At 36.6% G+C, this 23,495-nt stretch overlaps 1 protein-coding gene across 5 annotated transcripts in view; it reads right to left on the bottom strand.

Moving 5' to 3' along the window:
• Positions 1-358: 358 nt before the first annotated feature.
• cdh19 (cadherin 19, type 2) overlaps positions 359-23,495 on the bottom strand; it is a 33,068-nt gene continuing 9,931 nt past the window's right edge. For 3 of the 5 annotated variants that reach the window (XM_028005553.1, XM_028005554.1, XM_028005552.1), the window contains 7 exons: positions 21,488-21,678; positions 16,472-16,725; positions 14,763-14,899; positions 12,293-12,414; positions 11,852-11,969; positions 7,547-7,795; positions 359-2,918 (listed from right to left, as the gene is read on the bottom strand). In XM_028005553.1, coding sequence (XP_027861354.1) covers positions 2,410-2,918; positions 7,547-7,795; positions 11,852-11,969; positions 12,293-12,414; positions 14,763-14,899; positions 16,472-16,725; positions 21,488-21,678 — 1,580 coding nt within the window. In that variant the 3' untranslated portion in view covers positions 359-2,409. Of the gene's footprint in view, positions 2,919-3,536; positions 3,576-7,546; positions 7,796-11,851; positions 11,970-12,292; positions 12,415-14,762; positions 14,900-16,471; positions 16,726-21,487; positions 21,679-23,495 lie in introns of all 5 variants that reach the window. The other 2 variants (XM_028005556.1, XM_028005555.1) reach the window with 2 other exon arrangements.

Below are 23,495 nucleotides of genomic sequence, written 5' to 3' on the forward strand. Positions count from 1 at the left end.
TGACCCCACCAAGTACCAATTACATATAATGTACATTACATGAACATACTTTACAGTAAACTTACCATCTTATCAAAAAAACATGTTAATAGACCTTGTCTGATATTACAATTTGCAATTGATATTTATGAGAAACTGAATTTAGGGATTTTTTTTATTAGTTGTAAGTCATAAAATATAAATGAAAATAAATAAATGTTTGAAATGTACCACACTTTGAATGTAGTCAATCTAGTCACTCATAAATAAATTGCCATTTCTGTGATATTCTTATTAATTTAGCTGTAAGAAATGAAAAATGAGTTGTTATAAGCCAGTAATACCTTTTAGCAATAATGAAAGTGCAACAGAAAAGAAGTGTTAGTGACATTATGTTTTATTCATCTTATAAAAAACAGAAATAGTTTTGAGAAATAGGCTTCTCAACAGCCTATTTTTCAGTTCGAGCAGAGAGTGTATTGTTCAGCAGATTGTGTACAGTAAAGCTAATATGCACTTCCTGCTTAGTGCAACAAAGTAGTCAGGGAAAAAAGCTACAAACGTATAGCTTATAGATAACAAGATAAGGAATCTTAAAATTGGCCCCAAGAGTTGGTGGAAAGCAGCAGAGCTAGATGGGTAACCACTTCCTTCAGGAATGCTTCTGTTGCTAGGACACAATTGTGATCTACAGCTGTAAGGTTACAGGGCACATGACCTACATAGGCAAACATCTCAGCTAAAACTGAGAAAGAAAAAGTGAAAAAGTTTAAGACGTTGCTAACAAACTGTACGAACGATCTTTACATAGCTTCATTTTAGTCTTACCAATACTTTAGAAGCTAAGACTAAAATAAAGCTAAATTTAGTAAAACCTTGGTAGGTTGCAATCTAAATTTAGATGTATAATGGACATCTGTACAGCTCTATGGCTTTTGCTAAAAGATAAAAAGGATAAAATGTCAAGAAATTCCTACAAGGTCTGTTGAAATTTATTTCTAGTACATTGGATTCACTACAGTTGGCAGGTGTTAAATGGTGTCTCTAAACGATCAAATCTTGAAAATGAACAGAAAAGATTCTGTGACAAAGTATTAGTTTATGTCTGTGCAGACTAATATATCAAGCTTATACTAACTCATTTTCTAAATTTTCAATTAAACCAGTTGGGGTTTTTTTAGCTTCTGGGGTAAATATTGTATTGTATTTGGATAAAGTTTGCACAATTTTGTGATCTGCTGTGAATGTGAAATTTAAGTATCTCCTAAAAAGAGAAATGAACTGATGAACAATAGAAGAAGAAAGTAGTTTGAAATGAGAGTGGAGAGGGGAAGATGGAGAAAAGGGGGACAACTTGGGATATGAATTGGTAAAAGGGTAAAAGAGAAGCACATTGTGGACTAAGCCATTGATTATTATAATACAATTATAATTTGAGAACTTTTTGGTAGATTCAGATCCAGCTTTATTCAGGTCCTGAAAGGCCATTTAATGTTACAGCAAGTATATACTGTATAAGAAGTGTGGGAAAATCTATAAGAAGTGATAAGAAAATTACGAATATAAGAGCATGCTTTTTATTTCCTCCAATGCCGTTTACATGATCTCATTGGAATAATATTTTCAACTAAATGATACACAATCCCAGTCAAACAGGCTGAAATTATGTATTAGGTAATAAATATAACATTTAAAAGAAGTAAAGAACAGAGAGGAGAGTTGAGCAGTATATGTGGTTTTAGAAAGCAACAAAAATACAGCTGCCAAAATGGATTGGATATGTGAAGCTTGCCAGCAGTAGCTGTTTTTATATAAGGCTTGATAGTATCTTCACAGCAATAGTTTGACATTTTAAAAAGTACACTTTGTCATTGTGCAAACTGTCAAGATGAAGAAAAAAATGTTGAAGCCTGCAGCCTTAACAGCCCTTACAGCAGGGAGAAGAAGTCAGCCTGAAATCTAACAAAAAAGAACAAAACTTCAAGAAATATTGGTACAAACATTTACCCTACATAATTTTCTTTTTTCACATTTTACAAGCACAATGTATTTTATTTTGGTTTCATTCAGATACTATGCAACAAACCAACCCAAGGCAGCAGAAACATGGCTTGCAATTTCTTTTTAATAAAAACCTCAAATGTGGGGCAAACGTTTGTATTCACCTTTACTCAAAAAATATACACTGATAAAACATTTGAAAGTCATGGATCATTTTCCATCATCTTCAAAATCAAATGTTGAATTACTTTGAGCTGACCTACCACATTAAATCCGGATAAAATATGAAAAATATTCAATGAGTGTGAATATGCCTATGAGAAATCATCAATGTCTGTTTGATTAAAGCCTACTGGACACAAACTGTCCTGGTCTTTCTACCCTTTAACAATTGTTATCAATATATAAAAGGGGTGGGGGGATAAATCTTTAGAAGAATGTGTCCTCCTCTGCTCCTCCGTACCAGGGGGTGAGTCTTACTGCATAAGGATTGGTGTTACACACAGGTTTCTCAGGTTCAAATTCCAAACAGGAGTCCAATGAGCTCAAAGACCCTGAGGACGACCCTGACCCTTCGTAAGCGTAAGTCCGAAGGCAATCAAATGGTGGGACATAAGGATCCTGATCGGCTTCTGCCAGTCTGTCCAGGATAAACTGCCTGAATACCTCGTCCTCCGGCCCAATGAGGTGTGACTCTCGGAGCGACATCCGTATGCTGGCCCTGACTTCCTCCCTTCGCAGTTTCCTGTCTCTCCTCCTCGGATGGGGGCGCAGTGGGACGGGAGGCTGGCAGAAGTCCAGGCCGTCTCTCCTCTCTCCGTAGTAAAGCACCTTCTGGGAAAAGGTCTCGGGCAGCTCCAACTCCTTCACTTCCATATCCGTCCCCTCCTGTTGCTTTCGCCTGTGCCTCCTCACAATCAGCATTAGAACCGACAGCGCTGCAGACACAACACAGTGCGAGATCATTATAGTTAAACACCAGGGCATGAGCTTAGCGAGAAGAAAAAAACAAAACAAAACAAAAAAAAGACACAACATACGGTGCCTGATGGAGCATGCATGAAAATAATAGCAGCCAGATTTGTTTTTCTGCAACATGTTTTCCTGCAAATATGAAAAAAAAACATTGGTAATATTTTACTTTTTTACTTCACTTCAAAAATAAAGAATAAATTCCTTTATTCGCTCCATGTGACACAGAATACTAAAAGAGCGTTTATCTTCTTTTCCTACTGTTTTAACAGGCTCTTGTTCTCTGAGAAGTGTTAGCATAGCGGGTTTTGTCATTAATCTTTCATGTGATGGGCAAAGGGAGGACACAAAGCAGCTAAGGTCATAATAAAGCTCTTCACTATGCACACCCATCAGTGTCCCAGGATGGCATTGGTACTGATGTATTGCAACCAATACACTCATTACCTGGCATCATTGCACAGCACACTCCAGCATTGTAATTGTGTGTTAAAGGCACGCTGGTGAGTTAAAAAAAAAAAAGGTGGCCTCAACAATGAAAGCAGAAACTTGTTAATGAAAACCCTGCTGTTTCATATACTTGCCAAACGGTTGTCAGGTGGAAGTGCTTTAGTTCACATCTGCTGGAAAAGAGGGACTTTATGAAAACAACATTTCAGAAAAACATGACTTAAATTTTTTTTGCTAGCAGTTTTATATTCTTCTAAAGTCTTTTATGGTTTGTTTACCAATGAGATGCCTCGAAAATGTGTAGTTCAGACTCTTCTATCACTTATCTATGTCACCATGTAACACATTACCTTACTGCTGGCCCAGTAGCTATTATACACCCTCTGACAAAGAACTAGCTGTCATCTCTTTGCAAAAGGTGCTTCTGCTTAGTAGAAAATGTCTGAGCCTTAGAGCAAAGCAGATGTTCTGGTAATAGCGACAGATCCGAACATGAACTCCTGGAATAGAGGGAGCTCTTCCCATAATGGATTATGTGGGGGTTTTTAATCTGCTGCCACCCAATCATATTAATGTTTGGAACTGTTACCAGCCGACATCAAACAAAACTAATTTTGAAAGTGAAGTGGATTTCAGACAACCCAGTTCAAATGTGGGTTGTCTACATTTGAACCGTCACCTTTTGATTGCATTTTTTTCTATAATTAAATGCAATCAACTGGTTAAATACATCAAAATTATTTTGACTTGTTTCAATCCTAGGTGAGAACAGAATTTTAAAAATGATCTACTAAGATGTATAAAGTGTGCACACAGTAAATTTTGGTGAAGCATCTTCTCATTTAATTAGAGAAATTAGTTTTCTTTAGTTTACAACCAGCATTAATTATAGTGAGTGTTATTAACCTGATTTGAGGCTCAGCTGTCCAAGAATAGGATTTTTATGACATTTGATTTTTTTGCATCCTTTAGGTAAAGCTCGCAGCTTGCAAAGAGGTGACAAAGGATCCAAAGGATTTCAATTTGCCAAGATGTCCGTCAGTAGAAGACTATGAGAAATTATCCACATCATACATCTGTATTATGGTAGTGAACACAGGTATCATGAATATTAGAAGTAGAGGGAGTATTGGAGAGCCTATAAATATCAAATATTTCTCAAAATTTGCTGGAACCAAACTTGGTCTTCATCACCAAAACTTAGTAACATGCAACAGATCGGAAACATTTTGCTCAGTTTTAGATGTCTACATAATATGAAAATTCACTTTCTGTGGTAGAGGGGGAAGACTTTCATTATGTTCTCTGAATCCAGGATATGGGAGGTCTTTTTGCCAGGTCGCTGTATAAATTGTTGTTGTTGCTGTTCCTCAGGTAATTTTTTTTTCCAGTAAGAAAAACCAGAGAAGCTGCTCTTGCAGCTCACTGATGTAACAAGAAGGGTAAAAGACACAGATATGAACTTATACAAGTTTAAAACATGCGTCTATGCAATGCCAGATAACATAAAAATCCCAGAGAGTTGTTACTGATATTTCCTTTGCAGCATCTGACAAACCTGATGGAGCTCTGCCTCATAGCTCTCTATCCTGACTACATAGTGACGCAACATAAGCAGAATACGTTGTTCGTCCAAACTTTGCAGAAACGTCTCTGTTGAGCAAACAGACATTATCTGTTTGCCTGCATATCACCAGGCAGTCCAATGCTTGTATCACTATGTCAGTTCATTATTATCTGAAATTTGGGTGGGGAAAACCTTTTCATTTTCTTGCAAGGTCTACTACGTACTTACAGGATGCAAAATGACGTCATGGGTTCATCATCATTTCCTATTCTCTGCTATTGTTGTTAATTCTTAACCAATTATAAAATCGGTTTAATTAAAATTATTAAATAAATCAGGATGACATATGGCTCAGTGGTAGGACATGCACACACACCATATTCAGAGGCTACAGTTCACAGTGCTGCTGTCCCCGGTTTGATTAGTGGAACCAAATGTACTTGTTGCTGCATGTCCTCTTCTTCTCTCTCTGCCCCTCTTCCTGTCTAGCTCCTATTCAATAAAGGCCACTGGCACAGCAAAAACCTTTAATAAAAATAATCACAATCCAATTTTAAAAAACATCCAGTGTTTGCATGGATTGGGTCCACAGGTGCCAATGAAAGACTAAAATGCACAAATTCTTGAGACCCCTTATTGAGAAATATTTATTTTATTAGCTGAAATGTCAAATATACCTTAAAATGCATTAATATGCACGGTGGAGAGGAGTACTACATAGCTACCGTCTTCCTTATCTCCACTCTGGGAGGTCCAGCCAATCGGTGGCAGAGTAGCCCTGAATTGGCTGCTCTGCAAATGCCAGCCAATAGTGTGTCAAGTAGCATTGTTCCTATGTATTTCAGTTCCCCACGCTGCATTTTCCTTAAACTATTTTAAATATGCTCTATGAAAAAATGTTATACAATCAGGCAGATAGAAAGATCAAAAGAGCTGAAGGATTTTCCAACATGTACTGGTACAATCCTCCATATGTCTGGAGTAAATACTGAAGCAGCAACGCATTTATTCCAAAGAAATCCTCTGAGCCTACAATCACCCAAAACCTCGTTGGAGGATGTGCTGCTGTCTGATGAAACCAGACTTCAAATTTTGGGCCACTATTCCAAATGAGTATTTTTGGCTCATCATGCAACACTAAAAGAGCAACATACCTCCACTAAAGTGTTGGTGCCGTTATCTTCTAGTATAGTGTGTCTTCAGATGAAACTGTAGATTTTCTCAAGGTAATTTCAGTTTTGATCACAAAATGTTTGTTGATCAAACGCTGGTACAATGTGTGTCTTAAGGATGTGCACACTTACATAACAGGGTAGTTACTTCTTTTTTCATTTTTAATTTTTTCATATGATTTATCATTGTTCACCTTTTCATGGCACAAAAAAACTGACATTTTATGAGGGAGTGGTAGACATAAAGACGTAAGATCACAACTATGTTTGCAGATGGAATGGAGTTAATCATGGTGTCTCAAATAATTGAGAGATTTTTTTGTTTGATTCATGCCCAGTCTGCTCCCAAATGTTTAAACAGCTTTCAACATGGCAACTGATCACAACAGATTGTTTCTTCATCTGATCCATTATCATCTCCACATCTACATATTTCAGTAGAAATACTATGAAATTGTACGTCATTAATTGACTTATATTCTTCCCATAGAATATAAGCCAATTAATGGTTTTCATTCCTTAAGAACAGGTGCAGGTAGTTTCACCCTTTGCCATTTTGTGCCTTTTTAGTCATTTGAGATCTAAATTGTACAACTACGAGACAGAACCACTTAAACAATAACACTGTGTCAAGGTCACTTGGAGACACAATCTGTCATTACGGCATATAATTGAGTCTCAAACTATTTGTAGGTTTTTCAATACCATCATATTAATATGCAATGGTTTATTTGAATGGGTATTAAGATTCAAGAAACACTGCTGACCTTAATAATTCAGCTAGCCGCTAATTAAAATTAACCTCGGTAAAAGTCTCAAAGTGGGTTTTTTTCAATTTAAATTCCTATTTCAACATTAAACTAACATTTTTCTACAGATTTCCACAGTGGTTGTAGTTTTCTGAAATGCACACATTTTGAGAATGCTGTTGAGCACAAGGGGAGCCTATGAAGAAGCCGTTATACATTTTAAGACATGAATGTGTGCTCACACATTTCAATTAATTGTTACTATTTCAACATTTTTGATAAGCTGATATTTACCTCATTAATAAACAGATTTAAAAAGCTGGAAATGCAAAACAAACAGCAACAAGATTAGGTATGACCAATGACATGTTGTGAATTTGAAAAATTTGTAAAAGCACATAAAACAAGACAGGCTGAGTAAAATCCATTTGAAGGAAGTAATCTTGTCTATTCAGTAATCAGTGAAAAAGTAAATGAAAACCTGTTGCACAAATGACAAACAGTGCAAAATTGGACCTCCTGGATATTTATGTGACAGATCTCCTGCCCGACACAGTGGTAACTTTATGGCTACATGACTTCAAGAACAGTGAACATTGACTTTCACTTGTTAAAAAGATTGCCAGGAAGTCATCATCACGTCCATTCACACTTACCAGTGAGAGTGACCAGGCAGACTAAAATCCCTATTAAGGTTTGCATGCTGAACCCGGAGAGAGCGAGAGCCTCGACCCCCGCAGTGGGACAATGGCCAGCAGGGAGGCAGCTGCAGACGCCGATGGTCAACGTGGTGGTGCTGGAGAGGGCCGGGGTGCCGCTGTCGGTCAGCACCACAGGAAGCAGGTACTGAGTCTGATCTTTACGTGTGAAAGTGCTCCTGCGCGCCACAATGCCTGCCGTGTTATCTGGAACGATGTCAAGAGTGAAAGACGATTTTTAGTAACTGCTCCTCCATGTGCGGGTACCTAAAAAAGAGGATTACAAGTGGGTGGGAAAACCTAATATGACTTAAAATTTGAAGTCAGATTTTTCTTAGAGAAAAATCAGTTTTCATTGCATTTCTTTCATTTAATTTGACCACTGAACAATAACTGACATAAAATAAGCTGTGTGGCATATAGTAATGCGCTTTCTTTAATGTTCCTTTTCTTGATTCATTATTTATCAGCCAGTTTCTGTCTGGACGGCTGTCAGGTGCTCGCATGGCTAATCATCAATTCACCGCACCATTGTATGTTTCATTATAGCTTATTGAATACATTTAAAAGTACTTTCTGTTCCATTGACGTGTTTCTATTCCTACTGTCTCTATGTATTGTAAACCTTTAGAAACAGTTACAGTTCTCTGACTAACAAAGCAAAAATGTTTATTTACTTTCTCGAACGCACAAAACTAGAAAACTACTCATCTAAAGACACTCAAAGATTTATGCATGTGAACAATATTAAGAGTGCAGCAGTCATTGAGTTATATTAAGCTAAGCTAACAAACAAATCTGTCTTTTAAGCAATCAAAATTCAATCATAAAAGTCTGTCTGAAGAACTTTTTTTTCAATTCCTAATGAATAATCTGGCCTGGTAATTATCATAATCAAAAGTACTTTATTATTACTATTAATAATCATAGTATCTTCTGATGATTTAATTAAGTAAAAAGAAAACCAAACAAGGAAAGGTTTTCTCTGTAAACTTCTACAACTACCAGGAGAAGGTTTATAATTAAGAAATTAAACTCAGAATAGTAATATACTGTAACTGATAAAAGTAAAATTCTTCCCAAAAGTTTTGTGTCTTTCAGAAGATTCAAGAAAGGGGCAACCAGGCTTTTTTGATTTTCGACAGTTAATGTTAAATTGAGGGGGGAAGGGAAAAGAAAAGGATTATTTTTCAGAATCCATACTTCTTAAAATGAGTGTATCCACAAGGCGGAGGGGGAAAAAATGTTTTTGTAATTGCTTCACACAAAAACCAAGTGAATGTTGCAAAATCTACAATCCAAACAAAAATCTTTATGTTAGTCTCCTTGGTTCAAAGTTGATCGAGTAAAATATGTGCTTAGTTGTCTTTCTGTTAATTACAGAGCTTAATTGAATCTATAGAAAGATTAGTCAGAGAGTGGATCAGAATCAGAAGTGGATTTTTAACAGCATGCAGTTTATGTCACATTACTCTTTTAAGGATAAACTATTAGTTTTCTTCAAGATATTTTTTGTCAGGAAAAGTCAAAATGTATTTACAAAAGTATGCCTTGTTTTCATAACTTTGGCATATTGGTAGATGAGGACATCTTTTGAAATCAAATTTCTGACCTTTAAGGAGGTTTAATAACTGCAGTTTAATATATTTTTCAGTTGAGACAATTTACAAGCAACTTCTTACTTTTGTCTCCCACTTTCAGCTGAATCTTCTTCTACTGATGACTCACTGACTGAAATCTTTCTCCACCAGACTGAGAAACTCAACAAACTACCAATGAGAGAAGAACTACTGTATCTGCTGCCTAAACATTTCAAATTATGTAATTATTCTATTGAATAATAAGAAAAGCTCTCATTTAAAGTTCAAATTATTCAATCAATAAATTATGACCACTAAGTTGTGACTCAATTAATGGAATCCAATCATTTAGATAGGAGGCTCTTTGACAAAGAGTAGCAACCCTGCAGTAAAATTAATCTTAACAAAGCTGTTCTCTTGTTTCAAATGTTCTGTTTGCTGACTGCTGTTGGAAATGTGTGGTTGTGTGTGAGGTTTAAGACTAGTGTGTAATCAGAGGAAAGAGGAGGAGGGAAATGAGAGAGAAGAGGGGTTGTCAGAGAGGTTGGTAAGTGTACTCCGTGTGTGAGTTTGTAGCCTGAGTTCAAGCAGTTTTGTTCTTCTATTGGTGTGATTGTAGCCCACAGTTTCAACATGTGCAATAAATTGACAGTTATTTACCGTCTTTTCAGTACATCCAGCTGGACATTATGACACGATGCATATTCAGACAACACTACTTCTTAAAACCATGAGCTTTGAGGATACAAATCAAATGTATATCAATAAAAATTAAGATGTTCATGGTATGGACACAGGTTTTCTCGTGTCTAAATGTAAAAGGCAGACACGGATGTGTTGAAGAGCCTAAGTTAAGACAGTTAAATGTATATGAAAGCTCATATCCCAGGTGTTTTGTGCACTGTTAGTGGTCCTTTGGTGTATTCATTGAATGAATTTATGCTCACAAAAGTTTTACAGCCACTGTAAGGAAATGCATACAGACTGATCACATTTTTTACTGGTGTGCAGAGGTGTGCACTGTAGCCTTAAGTCTTTTGCAAGAAATGTCAGGAATGTTCATAATGACATTTCTTCTTCCTAGAAGAATAATTACAGATTTAATTTATGCCAAATGTCCCTGCAAAAAGACCAAGTCACCCAAGAGCTCATTTGCTCAACTTCATGGAGGACTTATTCAAACTGCCACCGAAGTTTGTTGCCTAGACTGAAGCTAAAACTATAATCAGTTACATTTTAAACTATTTAGCAAAACACAATGCTTTTTATTCAAATCAGACTCTTTAAATGTACATTTGTTGCATGTCTGCAAACAGCTTAATGTTAGGAAGCTCAGATTGCAACCAGAGATAAAAAAAAAGAAAAAAAAAACTAATTTGGCTCTGTCCAAAGAAGAAAAATGTACCTGCAGCTTTTATGCTCTGTTTCCACACAGCTTAGTATATTGTCTATAAAGATGGATTACCTTACATCCAGTCTAAGGAAATGTATTTTTTATAGGTGGCTGAAAACTTAACAGGGATGCCTTATTGGAAGTAGGCCAATATTGTTGTTGCTGTTTATCCCTGCAGATGTAACAAAATTCAGACTTCGACTCTGTGTGTGAATAAAATGAACCAGCAAGATTGTAACGTGAAATAAATGAAACCTCCAAGTGTCATTCCGCCAAACTGTGTTTTACCAGCATGTGCTAATGAGCAGCAAGCTGGCATGGATGTTAACAGAGCGTTTTTTTAAAAATAGAAGCTAAAATGTATTAACTCCCTAAATCTTAATAAATCAACAGCATCCTTATGAAGCCTTGCAACCTGGTGTAACTGGAAAAGTAAAGCAAATACGAATGAGCCACAAGATCGGTAAGCTGAGTTTGTGGCATCATATTCAAAAAGACTCGAGGCTGTAATTGATGTCAAAGGTGGATCATTAATTATTAAACAAAGGCTGAAAGAACTGACATAAATGTGATTTCTTGGTTTTCTATTTTTAATAATTTAGCAAAAATGTGTTTTTTCCACATCATCATAATGGGGTAATTATGATGAATTTTCAGGAAATTGATTAAGTTAATACTACTTGGAATAAGGCTGTAACACAATAAAATGTGGAGAAAGTGAAGCACAGTGAATACCTTCCAGATACACTGTAGAGCTTTGGACTTCAACAAGACCTTCAGGATTTGCTTTGTGATTATTTTTCCCCTTTTAAAACCATAAGTGTTTAATAGCAAACAACCCAACTTCCACCTGCATTTGAAATGTTGTGCTTATTGAGTATTTTCAAGGATTTGTGTCAGGACCAACATCCTATAATTTTTGATTAAAGTCAATACTCCAAATCCAATTTTTGAACAATGTTGAATGTTTTACCAGGCGACCAGTCAGTGATTGTCTATTCAGACAAATTATGACTTCTATAAACAGAATCTGGCTGGATGTTTAATCCAGTCTTCATGCAACTGAAGAGACCTTGGTGGAATAATATCAAGAAACCGTGGGCTAGCAGATTGATAAAACACAATCTTGATGAAGCAGCTTTCTTAAATAGCAATAAAACACTAAATATTGCACAATAGATTAGTTAACTTGAGGACAGTGAATTATCTGGGTTAGCACTACTACAAAATCTATGAACCCATTATACAATTCTAAAAGTATTATTAGCTGCCTTTTCAAGTAAATGTAACCTTGATTATCTCTGATGGTGAAGTTTGGATTGATGCGCTCCTGAGGAACCATGGAGTAGTAGAAGTGGTGCTCCTCCACAGCCTTGTCCGGGTCGACAGCACTGAGAAGATGAATGAGCTCAAGAGACACAAAGGGAGAGGAGAAAAATAAGCACCGCAATTACTAAAACACAAACATCATATAGTACAATGCAGTGGGTTTTCGACTACCTACTCCTCTTCTTTTTGAGAAATAATAAAGAAATGTAATTCAGCTGCTGATACTTTAATGTACCTGGTGTCCAAATATCAAATGTTTTCATGTCATCATCACAGAAAAGAAAACAGGATCAAATGACTATGTTCTTGTGTGACAAAGCATTACACCATATTAAAACACTTTTTGATTATAACATTGCCGCATAGTAAATCCTGAACATGAGCGCATCATAATGTACATACTTCTCCTGCTTGCGTGCCCTCGCAGATATATGGCTGGTAATCCCTCGCAAGCCTTGGCACGTTGTCGTTTACGTCCAGCACGGTGATGAACACCACCACGGAGGAGGATAAATGGTTTTGCACTGCAGTAGTGAAGACAGACATCTACTGAAGTCCACTGGGTGCATGTATCACAGATGCTTTGTGAAAGCTGTGGCAAAATAACACTTCAGACTGATAAATGTTTGGTTCTCTAAGAACACGAATGCGCTGCACAATGAGGACTGCTGAGCAGAACCGGAACATAATAATCAATGGATGCAATTGAATGAACCACAAACTTCACAAAACCGAGTGTTTTGCCCTGAATATTAAACAGCATGTGCAGTGAAAAACACTGAATATCACCCTGAGAACATTTAGATGAAAATGGTGGTGGGGAAGTAGAAAAGAAGATGGTTTGAACCTGTAAAAGCAGCAACAATCCTAAACATACAGCCAGAGCAAGAATGGATGGTTTACATCAAAGAATATTCATGTGTTTGAATATCCCAGTCAAAGTTTGAGCTAAAATTCAAGTGACAATCCAAGGTGATATTAGACAATCAAAGAATATTTCTGTTCTTCATGTAATCTGACTAAGTTTGTGTTATTTTGCAAAGAATAATCTGTCCAGCTGACCTCAGACAATCAAATGATCTATGTTAACTTTGCATGGGAGGTTAAAGACAAAAGACTTTTCAGAAACATCATTGTGTGCTTCATGTTAAATGCATAACTCTCTTTAAGGATGAGAAATATTCCAGTCAGATTGTGCTTAGCAACCAGTTGTGCAATTTTTCAGAGTGATAAACCAAGCTGTTATTTCCATTCTACCTGAAATATGAACTATAATTAATTTCTTAATGGACTGAAATGCTACAAATGGAAAGTTGAGAGGCATGTCATAACTTTCCAGGTGCATCTTTTATAAACTCATGTTTCATTCATAGAGTGTTTGCATGTGAAATAGTTTGCGAACAGTAACATTATAACATTAATGTGTTCTCTTTCTGTCTAACTTTTAATTGTAAAATTGTGCATTTAAAGAAGAAAAGTTTCAGGTTCAAATCATTCATCTTTCAAGAAACTTAATATATGACTTTCTTTCAACTGAAACCAAAACTTGTTCACTGCATTAAGCGATATAAATATTGAGTGTACTATGGCTGGAAAGCTCTTCAGAAATATTGTTGTTTGCTTCATACAAACCACAAAACTGCATCTACCTTTGCTACTTATGACTGGTACTACTGCTGATTATCAAAACATCCAGCCTGGTTGAGTAATTGTTTGATCATCTAACTTCACTGCATGGACTCCACAGGTACATCCACCTGTACCTGTACTACTTACAGTCACCATCAACCAAGCATTTCAGGTGAAAAAACTGAATCTGTGTACAAATGATTAATGCTACTTGCAGCATGTTAGCTGACAAGTGCAAGTTTGTGATTATTAGAGCAAAGCCAGGTAGAAAAAAAACTTCTACTCCCTGCAACTTTCAAGAGTCTCAGTGAAGAATCCAAAAGAGCCGTAACTAAAACTTAGTTCAATGCTAAAGACTTCATATATACCATAAGGCAGATACCCTAAGGCAGATGTAGAATATAATTGAAATTTAAACGTATTTTGTCCAAATGGAACATTTCACAGAAATTTGCTTCTGTTAATACAGCATGGAGATGATCAGGCTGTGTCTCTGCTGAAGAAGCCCAGCTTGCTTTAGAAGTGGCCTTCAGCTCACCTGTTGGGTCTGATTTCATTCATCTTCCAGCTGACAGTATTCAACCAAATCTCTGGGGTTTAGGTTTGGCCAGTTTGCTGAATTAAATCAGGATCTCCATAAGGCTTGTCAGCAGAAAGTATCGTAAGAGTTCCTGGTAGGCAGACACTAACTTTGAAATTGAGGTTATTCCATTTTTGACCATAGTTTTTTCTTCCACTCCACTTTCCACATTTTTTTTTATTTCAGTAGTCTGCGAAAAACAAGCTTTACTCAATACACGAAGAGTCAGCAGTTTCCCCTTTAACTGATTTAATTGCTTAGGTCATAACATAATTTTGCATAAAATTTTGTTCTATTATTGGTCTGTTCAAAACAAATAAACTGAAGTTTGTTTTTTCACAAGCTAAAGACAATCACCAAAATTAAATCAGCAGAAATCGTACTTGAAAAATATACACTGAAATGAATCTGTGACTGCTTTATTTAAAAAAAAAAATCTAATTAATTAGAACTTTTCATTTCTACCTTAATTTATAAAGTTTTTACATGTATACCAGTTTGCAGGTTTTTTAATATACATTCACTCCAAAAGTAAAAAAAAAAAACAGCCATCTAGTTAGTTGTGAATTTCCTGGAACACACTGATTAGAAGTTTCAAATGGGAATGAAAATAAATGTGCCGTGGCTCTATCAACAAGATCCAAATCAACAAGATATCCTTACTGGTTTCCTTGGCTTCAACGCTCATGTTGTGCCAGTCTGCAGTTTCTCGATCCAAAGCCTTAGCGATAGCTATGGTTCCATTGTTTGGGTCTATTTTGAAAGCGTTGGTGGCATCGGTCTTTTTGTCGATTGAGTATCTGGGGGAGAGAAATTCACAGAAATGGCACATTTAACACGGAAGGTTGGTTTCTGGGCAAAGAAGACATTGCAAAACCGCAGGGAAATTAATTAGACAAACTGCTCATATTTTTATCTGTTGACAGATATCCAGCAAAACAAGTACACACACAAGCTAGTGAGAGAAAAGTGACAACAAAGTGGTGCAAGGACACAGCACCTTACACTGATAACAGATTTGTTTATGCTTCCAGTCAATATAAATTGATTTTCATTTTTAAATAGCAACCCTTGCTTTTCTCGATGGTATAACTGATGAGTAATTTATAAAAAAAGAATAAACTTTTTTTTTTAAAGCATGGAATTTAACAGCATTTTGGAAGAGAATGGATAACTTAGTTTTTCAGACTTTATTCCTTCACATAATGTTTTTAGTTTTATCTATATAATCATCCATCCATCTCAAGTATTATGTATGATAATGAATTGGAAGAGGTTTTTATTTTTGAAATAATCTTGTTCAAATTTTAATTCCAGTGCATCCAAAGTATATGCATGCTCTATGTTGCATCTGAGACAGACAGAGATTAAAAGTAAACCACAGACATGGAGATGAATCATATGTTTGTACTGGCAAGGATGTTAAGAAGACCCTTACAGAATCACCTGTGTAAGGATGTAGCAATCTAAGCAAGTCAGAATTTGTTTTCAGACACGTTTTTGCATGCTTTCTAAATCTTTTCATTGTTCAGAGGATGGTGAACTCCCTGATTTATTCACAGATTTAATATGGTTTCTATATCATAGTTGAGTTGTCTGAATAATTGTCCACCAACTTCCAATCATCACTGTTGTGAGAAAATTTATTTATTTTTTCCTAGAGCATTGTCTTTAAAATCGTCATACATTTAACTCTTATCTGACTTTAAGGTGACATCATTTCTGTGCACTAATTCAAAGAAGGTCTGGACATGGCAAACTTAATCATATTTACTGGAACTCTGGAAACCCCTAAAATGTCAGCCTGAATTTATTAATCAATGAAACACTGTCACCGGAGGGACAATAATAGACGCTGCGCTGAGCATGATATGCAGCACCTGCCACTCTTAAGCTCTGCTGAGATGGACTACAGGCAGCGCTTGTACGGCTGTCTCCTCTGCAACGTGCCCCACTTGCAAATGACGGCAAATCTCAATTCCTTATGCCACCTCGCACGGTGCTTTATTACATTCGCACGTTCTCTGCAACGTCGCTTTGCGATAATACCGCTGCAATAGACAGAAAAGCCCGTGAGGTGCAAAAAAAAAAAAAAAAAAAAAGAAATGTCATGATTTATTCAGGAGGGCTCATTTCCCACTAAAGTATTATGAGATAAATATGACCATGTTCTGGGTATCCAGAGATCAAGGAGGTAGAAATGGACGCAGCAAGCCAGTAAGCCTGTTTGAAATGGAATGATTTTTCACCCTGTGGAGGAAGCTGTCTCCAGGTGTTTCAGTTTGGGTGTCTAACCCGTCATTATCATGCCAGTTGTTGGATGCTGGATGGCAGATGCCCCACACCCCACACCCCACTCCTGCTCACACTACCTGATGGGATTTTTGACTGTGTCAGTGTCTCTGGCGCTAACGGTGCCAACCACTGTTCCCACTGCTGCATTCTCAGGAATCTTCCACTCATAGACTGCTGAGAAGAAGACAGGCGGCTCGTCGACATCCTCCACAAAAATCTTCAGCGTCGTCCTGTCGCTGAACTCATCCAGAGGCAAGAACCGAGTGTCTGGGTGGTTGTTACTTGCCTCTGCCACCATCATGTAGCGTCTCTTGGATTCATAGTCCAAAGGCTGTGAAACAATAAAATAAATAAATAAATAAAAATCTAACATTTCACAACAACAATACAGCTCTTTGTTTCTCATCAACTTTTCAATCAGGTTTCTCCAACTTGTGCTTCAGACAATTATTCCATTGGAAGTAAGACCTTTTTAATGATGTTCAGCAATTGTCAATGAACTCCAAGCTGTGAGAAAACTCTTAAATAATGCTATGGTTTTGAAAAACATTAAGATGCAACTAATAGGAAAACAGCAGGCGAAACATTACCACACGCTCAAAATGATTCATAAACAAAGTCAATATTTATTTTCCATTTCATGGCGTTTAAGTAGAAATCTCCTGCCTGTCGTGAAAAGCAACAAATTACTTACAGTGTTTGTGCTGGAAAACAATCCTGACTCCTTCTATGTTAATTGGAAAAAAAATACTTTATTTCGAACCATATATGTGTAGTTACAGTATGACCAGATGAGGAGAGTCGCACAGAAATAGTTGTACAATTTACAATGTTTTAAGACAAAATATCCTACTGACTTTCTCTAGCAACGTTTCTATTACAAATGTGAGTGAATCTTTGTCTAGATGCAGCTAATGTAAAAACCCCCACAATTTTACTATTTTGATTTCTCCATTAATTAAAATCATATGAGAACAAGCTTGTCTCTGCTATAAGTCATTCAAAATCAAGGTAACAGATGTAAACCGTCACAGCAGCTATCAACCGTCAGAGGAAACGTTGGCATCTTATTCAGGCCCCTTATATATGAGAGCAGCTATGTGCAACCTTTTGGGTAAATCATAGTAGACAATTTTACAGAAAAACTATGGATTCAGCATGTTCTAATAACACACAACTTTTTATGAACTGAGCAATGCTGTGAGTGCTCTGGTGGAGCCAGCTGCATATTGTCCAGAAAAAAAACAAACCACCACTCTCCGACTACTTCCTGTTGTCTTCTTCGACATTTTCACCACTAGTAGTATTTGGCTGTTGATCACGTGACTGATATGAGGTGAAAAGGTATTTTCATTGCAGTTTTGCAAAATACATCTACTTCACTATGGCTGAAAAACCACCTCATCCTAGAGCAAAAAAATTTATCAAAAAACAACGATGTAAAAGACTCATTTATGACTTAGTTGTAACAAGTTCATCAAGACGGATTGATAATTTACTAGTACATGGGGGTGTTTACTTTTGCACATTAAGCCAGGTTGGTTTTTACCCTGCTTAATAAAGTTTTTTACCCTAATTAATAAAGTTATTGTTTTTACTCTTTATCTTTTTTGTGATTTGTGCTTTTTTGCCAGCATGACCTCTTTATTTTAAGCTTCCCTGGGGTCAAACCTTGGAAAATGCCCAAAGTCAGTCTGCGAATTGTGTTTTCTACCTGCAAGTCACAGAGTCACTGCAGGAGAAGATATGAGCAGTAATAGCCTGGTGTTTTCAAAGCTGGACTTAATAGGAACATTTACCAGACACAGTAAAAATGGATGTTTAGAGCCGTGAAAAGAACTATACTGAAGGAAAAAATAGTGCACACTCTTACCCTCCTTTATATTACTGAACTTTTACAAACACCAGCATTTCCCAAAAAAAATTCAGTAGTAAAAACCAAGGTTTTCTTCTGCACCACTCTATGACAACCATTTGTAAATTTCAGCAGAATGTGAGTTGTAAAGTGCAAGGGCAAAAATTAGAATGGTAAGTTTGCCTGAATAAATGGAAAACTGAACCTAGCTTCATTAGATGGTATTATACTGTGCAACAATATAATAACAAAATAATAAAGACTGGACTGTTATACAGTAATAATTGTGAAAAAAGACTGCTTTTTTGGATCACACATACAGATATATTTTCCACATTATTGTGACTTTATGTGGAAACCATAATATTATGGTTTCATATGCAAGTCACGCAAGTATTTGAGTTACTGCTAGTCAGGCTTAAAGCTGCAGTAAAGCTTGTTAAAACTATCATTATGTTTGACAGTATAACATGAGACAAATGGAGGGAGAGAATCGGATTGTTTTCATGTCTGAAATTAGGTTTTAGCCCTGAAAAACAAAACTTTGTACTTTTTCAAAGAAGTAATTAAAGCAGAAATTAGCAGCGTAATAAACTAATAAACTACTGATCATATCCTTGAACTCACTGCAGAATAAATGTGTTTACAACTGATGAAATTCTATGACTATCTACTCCAATGTACTCCTAATTCTATGATGCTGAAAAGATTCAAATATATGAAGAAAATAACTCAAAACTTTCCAACCAGAAAAAGTGCACACTTAAGTGTACCCACGGATCAGATTCTATTTTCTGCTGATCCATACAAAAACGTTACTCTAGCTTTCTAAATCTGATTAAAAATTAATTCTGACTGAGCCAGACTAGGTCTGTCCGATCTGTTTGTGGTGTTTACATGATGATCTTCTTACTACTGATTGGGCTATTAAGCTGATTATAGATAGTCCATGTAAACACAGCTAATGAGAAATGAATCACTGATGGAATAAAAAACATCTTTCCCCAGATCTTTAAATACACCACTGTCAATAAAGCATTTAGATCCTTAAAAGTATCTGAATTATAGTTAGCTGAGAGATTCACAGTACTGTGGGATAATATGTGCAGACCTTCATTAGTACTGATTGCCCACCATACAGCCCTTCAAAGAAATATCCAAGGAAAAATTGAATGCATTCTACTCATTAAATATTGATGCGTTTTTTTTCTACTGTCTTAAACATTTCAAATGCGTCCAGTTGAATGAACTCAGACTTTGCTGCATTTCATCAGTTCAAAAATCAGCTACAATGTGAAACATCTTTGCTGAATCTTGGGGAGGTTTATAGGATGTTGTGGCGTTCCTTATTATGGAGTATGAGAGAGTGATGGAGTGAGAGTTTCCTGTTATGTCTCCTTTGAGCATTTACAAATTATCTGTGGAGCAGTCGTGTTAGTTTATTATCATGATGGCAACATACAGTATCTAGGTCATCGGTGTGGGGATTGGCTGGTAGCAGCAGTAATCTACATGTGTTGGTCATCACAGGTTTTGAAAGAAGAGTGGCCATGGTTAGAAACCATCATGCAAATCCCTGCACTGGAAACAATAGAGACAAGGCTACTATAGGACTCAGGTCGCCCCTCTTCTTTACCTTTGTGGTGAGATAACTGAAGGAATATTACCAGAAAGTTAAAACAAGTATTCCAAAACCCCCATGTCAACAAAAATCCAGTCATAGAAAAGGGATCCTAGCTGTGAGGGAAACACAGCCAACTTCAAATTGTGCATTTAGCACTGTTTGCTAAGAATTTGAAAAAAATTGCATTTTTTTATGCTACAGTTCAAATATGAAAATAATCTGCCACACTGTCAGAGAAAACCTAGCATCATATAAATACATAATATTCACAGCTTCATGCTTTAGAGCCTTGATGAGATCAGTTCCGAATGATCAAAAGAAGACACAAAAGCTTTGGATTTTCTGGGATTCGGCAAAAGTATAAAATATTATCAAGTTTTTGACATACTCCCATTTTCAAATATGAGAATGTTATGGAATTTACAGTGTTCTGCTGCATCAAAATGTTTACGTAACTTTCGCAATGATGGCTTTTTCTTTTTTTTTACTTGTATTTACAGATTAATCAATCACCTGGGAATTTAATTTCAATGATCAATGAGTGGTTACACGTGGGCAGCTACTTGATCAGAAAGTAAATCAAGCTCTCAGTTTTACTGCATCTGACATGGTGAGGTGAGCAATGCTTTAAGACGGCAAAAAATGTAGAAGAAACATAATGTTATTGTTGATTCATTGCTGCAATATTTTAGTGGTGAGCCCAAATAAATCTGTGACAATGTATCTGGTGATCAAATTTGGTATGACTGTCAAATACATATATTGTGATTCCAAACTATTATTTTTCTAGGATAATATGTATTTCTCCACCACTGGAATACAGAAAGGATATGCAATAGTGTGACAGAGATATTAGAGAGCATCCTAGGGCAGATGTAATACAGGTGGAGTCACAGTTGTCTTAACACCTAAACATAGGTTTTCAATTTTAACCCAATAGACACTTGTTTGAACAGTCTTGAAGGTATTACAGACCATATGGCAGTCTAAATCCAGTGTAAAGGGCAACCAACTATTCAATGAATTTACAGAATGTTTTTTTTTCTTAAAGTCACAGTCACTTTCAGACAAAGAAGAAAGAAAAATAAAAGGAGTAAAACATATTTTCCATAGGAAGATAACTGGTATAATGCAAATGTATATATTAAGCAAAGATGCTTATTTCAACCATGGCCAAATGGCAATGAAAAAGAAATGCTATGACTACACATATCCACAGCTGATCTACAAGAGCAGGGCTTCCCCCAGCATGGTGGTTTCTTGAACCTCTAAGTGTTCTCTCTGTCTAGATCAACAACCTTTCAGTGAATATTTGGGATATTGTCAAGAAGAAGACCAAACAATGCAGATGAGCTAAAAGTTGCTATCAAAGCAACCTGGGCTTCTATTACACCTCAGCAGAACCACAGGCTGATCGCCTCTGTTCCAGGCAGGATTAATGCAGCAGCTCGTTAAAAATGAGGCCATATTTCACTCCATGTGTAATTAACCTACAAAATATATGAGTTTCCTTTATGAAATGAGTGGCAAAAAATCTGAAAGGTTTTCATTAGATAAAATTCTTTTGAGATCTATCTGTAAATGTAAAGCAAATTGCACATATGCTGTACGTACCATTCCCAAAAGAATCACTCCTTCCTGCGTCACTGGGTCTGTTTCAATGATAAAAGTGGAGCTTTCTATCAGGTCATCTTCCAGGCGGTATGTCATTTTGGCGTTACTGCCAATGTCTCCATCTTCTGCCATGATTCTACCCACTGTGGTCCCAACGGCTGCATTTTCAGGCAAAGCAAAAGTGTACACATCTATGGAAAGAGGAGAGGTATGGATATATTTTAGTGTTACTTTATGCCTTTGGAAGTGAAAGTCAGCATATAATAGATTGACCACATTTTATCGAGTCACAACAACAAACTTTGTTGTACTTTAAGGTTTTTATAAGAAAGTCCAAGACAAAATTGCACATGGGTGTGAAGATTAACAAAAGTCATGCATAGTTTTCAAAATGTTTTACAAAAAAGGGAGAAACAATAGTGACACTACCAAGAGGTCCATAAAAAGCAGGAGCAGGAGAAACTGCAGTACAGGTGGTTCTCTCTATAAAACTGTCCTTTATGAAAGACTGACAAAAAAGAATGCCATTGTTGAAAGTGGGGCCACACCAGAAATAGTGACAATTGCAATACTAGTGTGTACAATGCACATGGCAATGTTTTACAAAACCATTGCCATGTGTATGATTTTCTAATATTGTGTAGTTTAAAAAAAAACTCGTAGGAAGTTCAATTTGCAAAAATGCCTCAAGTCATGTAACGGATACAGCGAACATGGTAGAAGATGCTCTGGGCAGACGAGAAAATCTTTTAAATTTCCAGCCTACATGCAAAACACTACACATGGAGAAATTACAAAACAGCCAGTTCACCTTGAACATTCTCATAGTGAAATGTGGTGGTGGCAGCATTATTATCTTGGAATGCTTTTCTTCAGCATAGACAATCAGGTTTATCACAGTTAGTGGAAAGATAGCTGGAGCTAAATACAGAGCAATCCTAGAAAAAAACAACTATTAAGACACTGCAGAAGACTTGACAAGGATGCAGGTTCACTTTCCATCAACACAACAGCCTTAAGCATATAATCAGAGCTGCAACAAAATGGTTAAGATCAAGGCTGTTGATGTATTAGAATGCCTTCATCCAGATTAGAACATCTGTGGTTGTAACATGAAAACGTAATAAAAGATTGAGGGGTATGAGTGTTTTTGAAAGCTACTGTAAAATACAACAAAAATATTTATCCAGTAACATATTGTTTACAGAAGGTGACTGTAAGTTGTTAAAAGCCAGAAAAGAGATTCTGCAGGTTTCTAAAGTGATATGAGAGAGAGAACATTGGAGTAGATAGTCAATTTGTGTCAGTCCCAGATAAGTTGTGGCAAACCCCATATAATCCCAGCCTAACTCTAATAAGAAGATGAAAAAATCTGATTGTGTCTTCGAGCGGCTCCTTTTTGAGGGACTGGCACTACTGGGAGCAACTCAACAGGTAACCAGCTGCTCCTCGAAAAAAAAAATAGCCCTGCTGATAATAATTTGCAATTATGTGACAATGCAGAGGGCACAGTTCAAAGTGAAGTACAGCCATCTAATATTAATAAGGCTTTTTTCACCAAACACAGAATCCATGGGATACACCGGCTCCTGCTATGAATTGGGATGTGACATTAATAGTTAAAAGCTCAATCCTTGCTGGCTCTTTCCTGCAGAATTGATTTCTTCCCACTGCAGTCGTTTAGTAAGGTTTATCCCTGAGAAGGCTCAGTTTGTTTCCAAAGGTCATGACGAATGTCCTTTCATGTGTGAATGATTAAATTCAACCAGCATGTGGCACATGTACGTGTGCACACAGATTTGTGGAGCTTTCCCATCTCATCCTTCGACTGTCTGCTTTTTAATTTTGGGCCGTCGGCTGAATGCCATGATGTGCACAGTCAAACGCAGCGCCAGCAGCAACAGCCGCCCACCCGAACCAGAGGAGCGGGATTAAATAAATACCTTGTAGGTACAATATGAAACACTTCCTCGATGTCTGCAACACTTTGTACTCTTTCATTGATTAC

The sequence above is a fragment of the Xiphophorus couchianus genome, chromosome 21 (genome assembly GCF_001444195.1).
Source record: "Xiphophorus couchianus chromosome 21, X_couchianus-1.0, whole genome shotgun sequence".
NCBI lineage: Eukaryota > Metazoa > Chordata > Actinopteri > Cyprinodontiformes > Poeciliidae > Xiphophorus > Xiphophorus couchianus.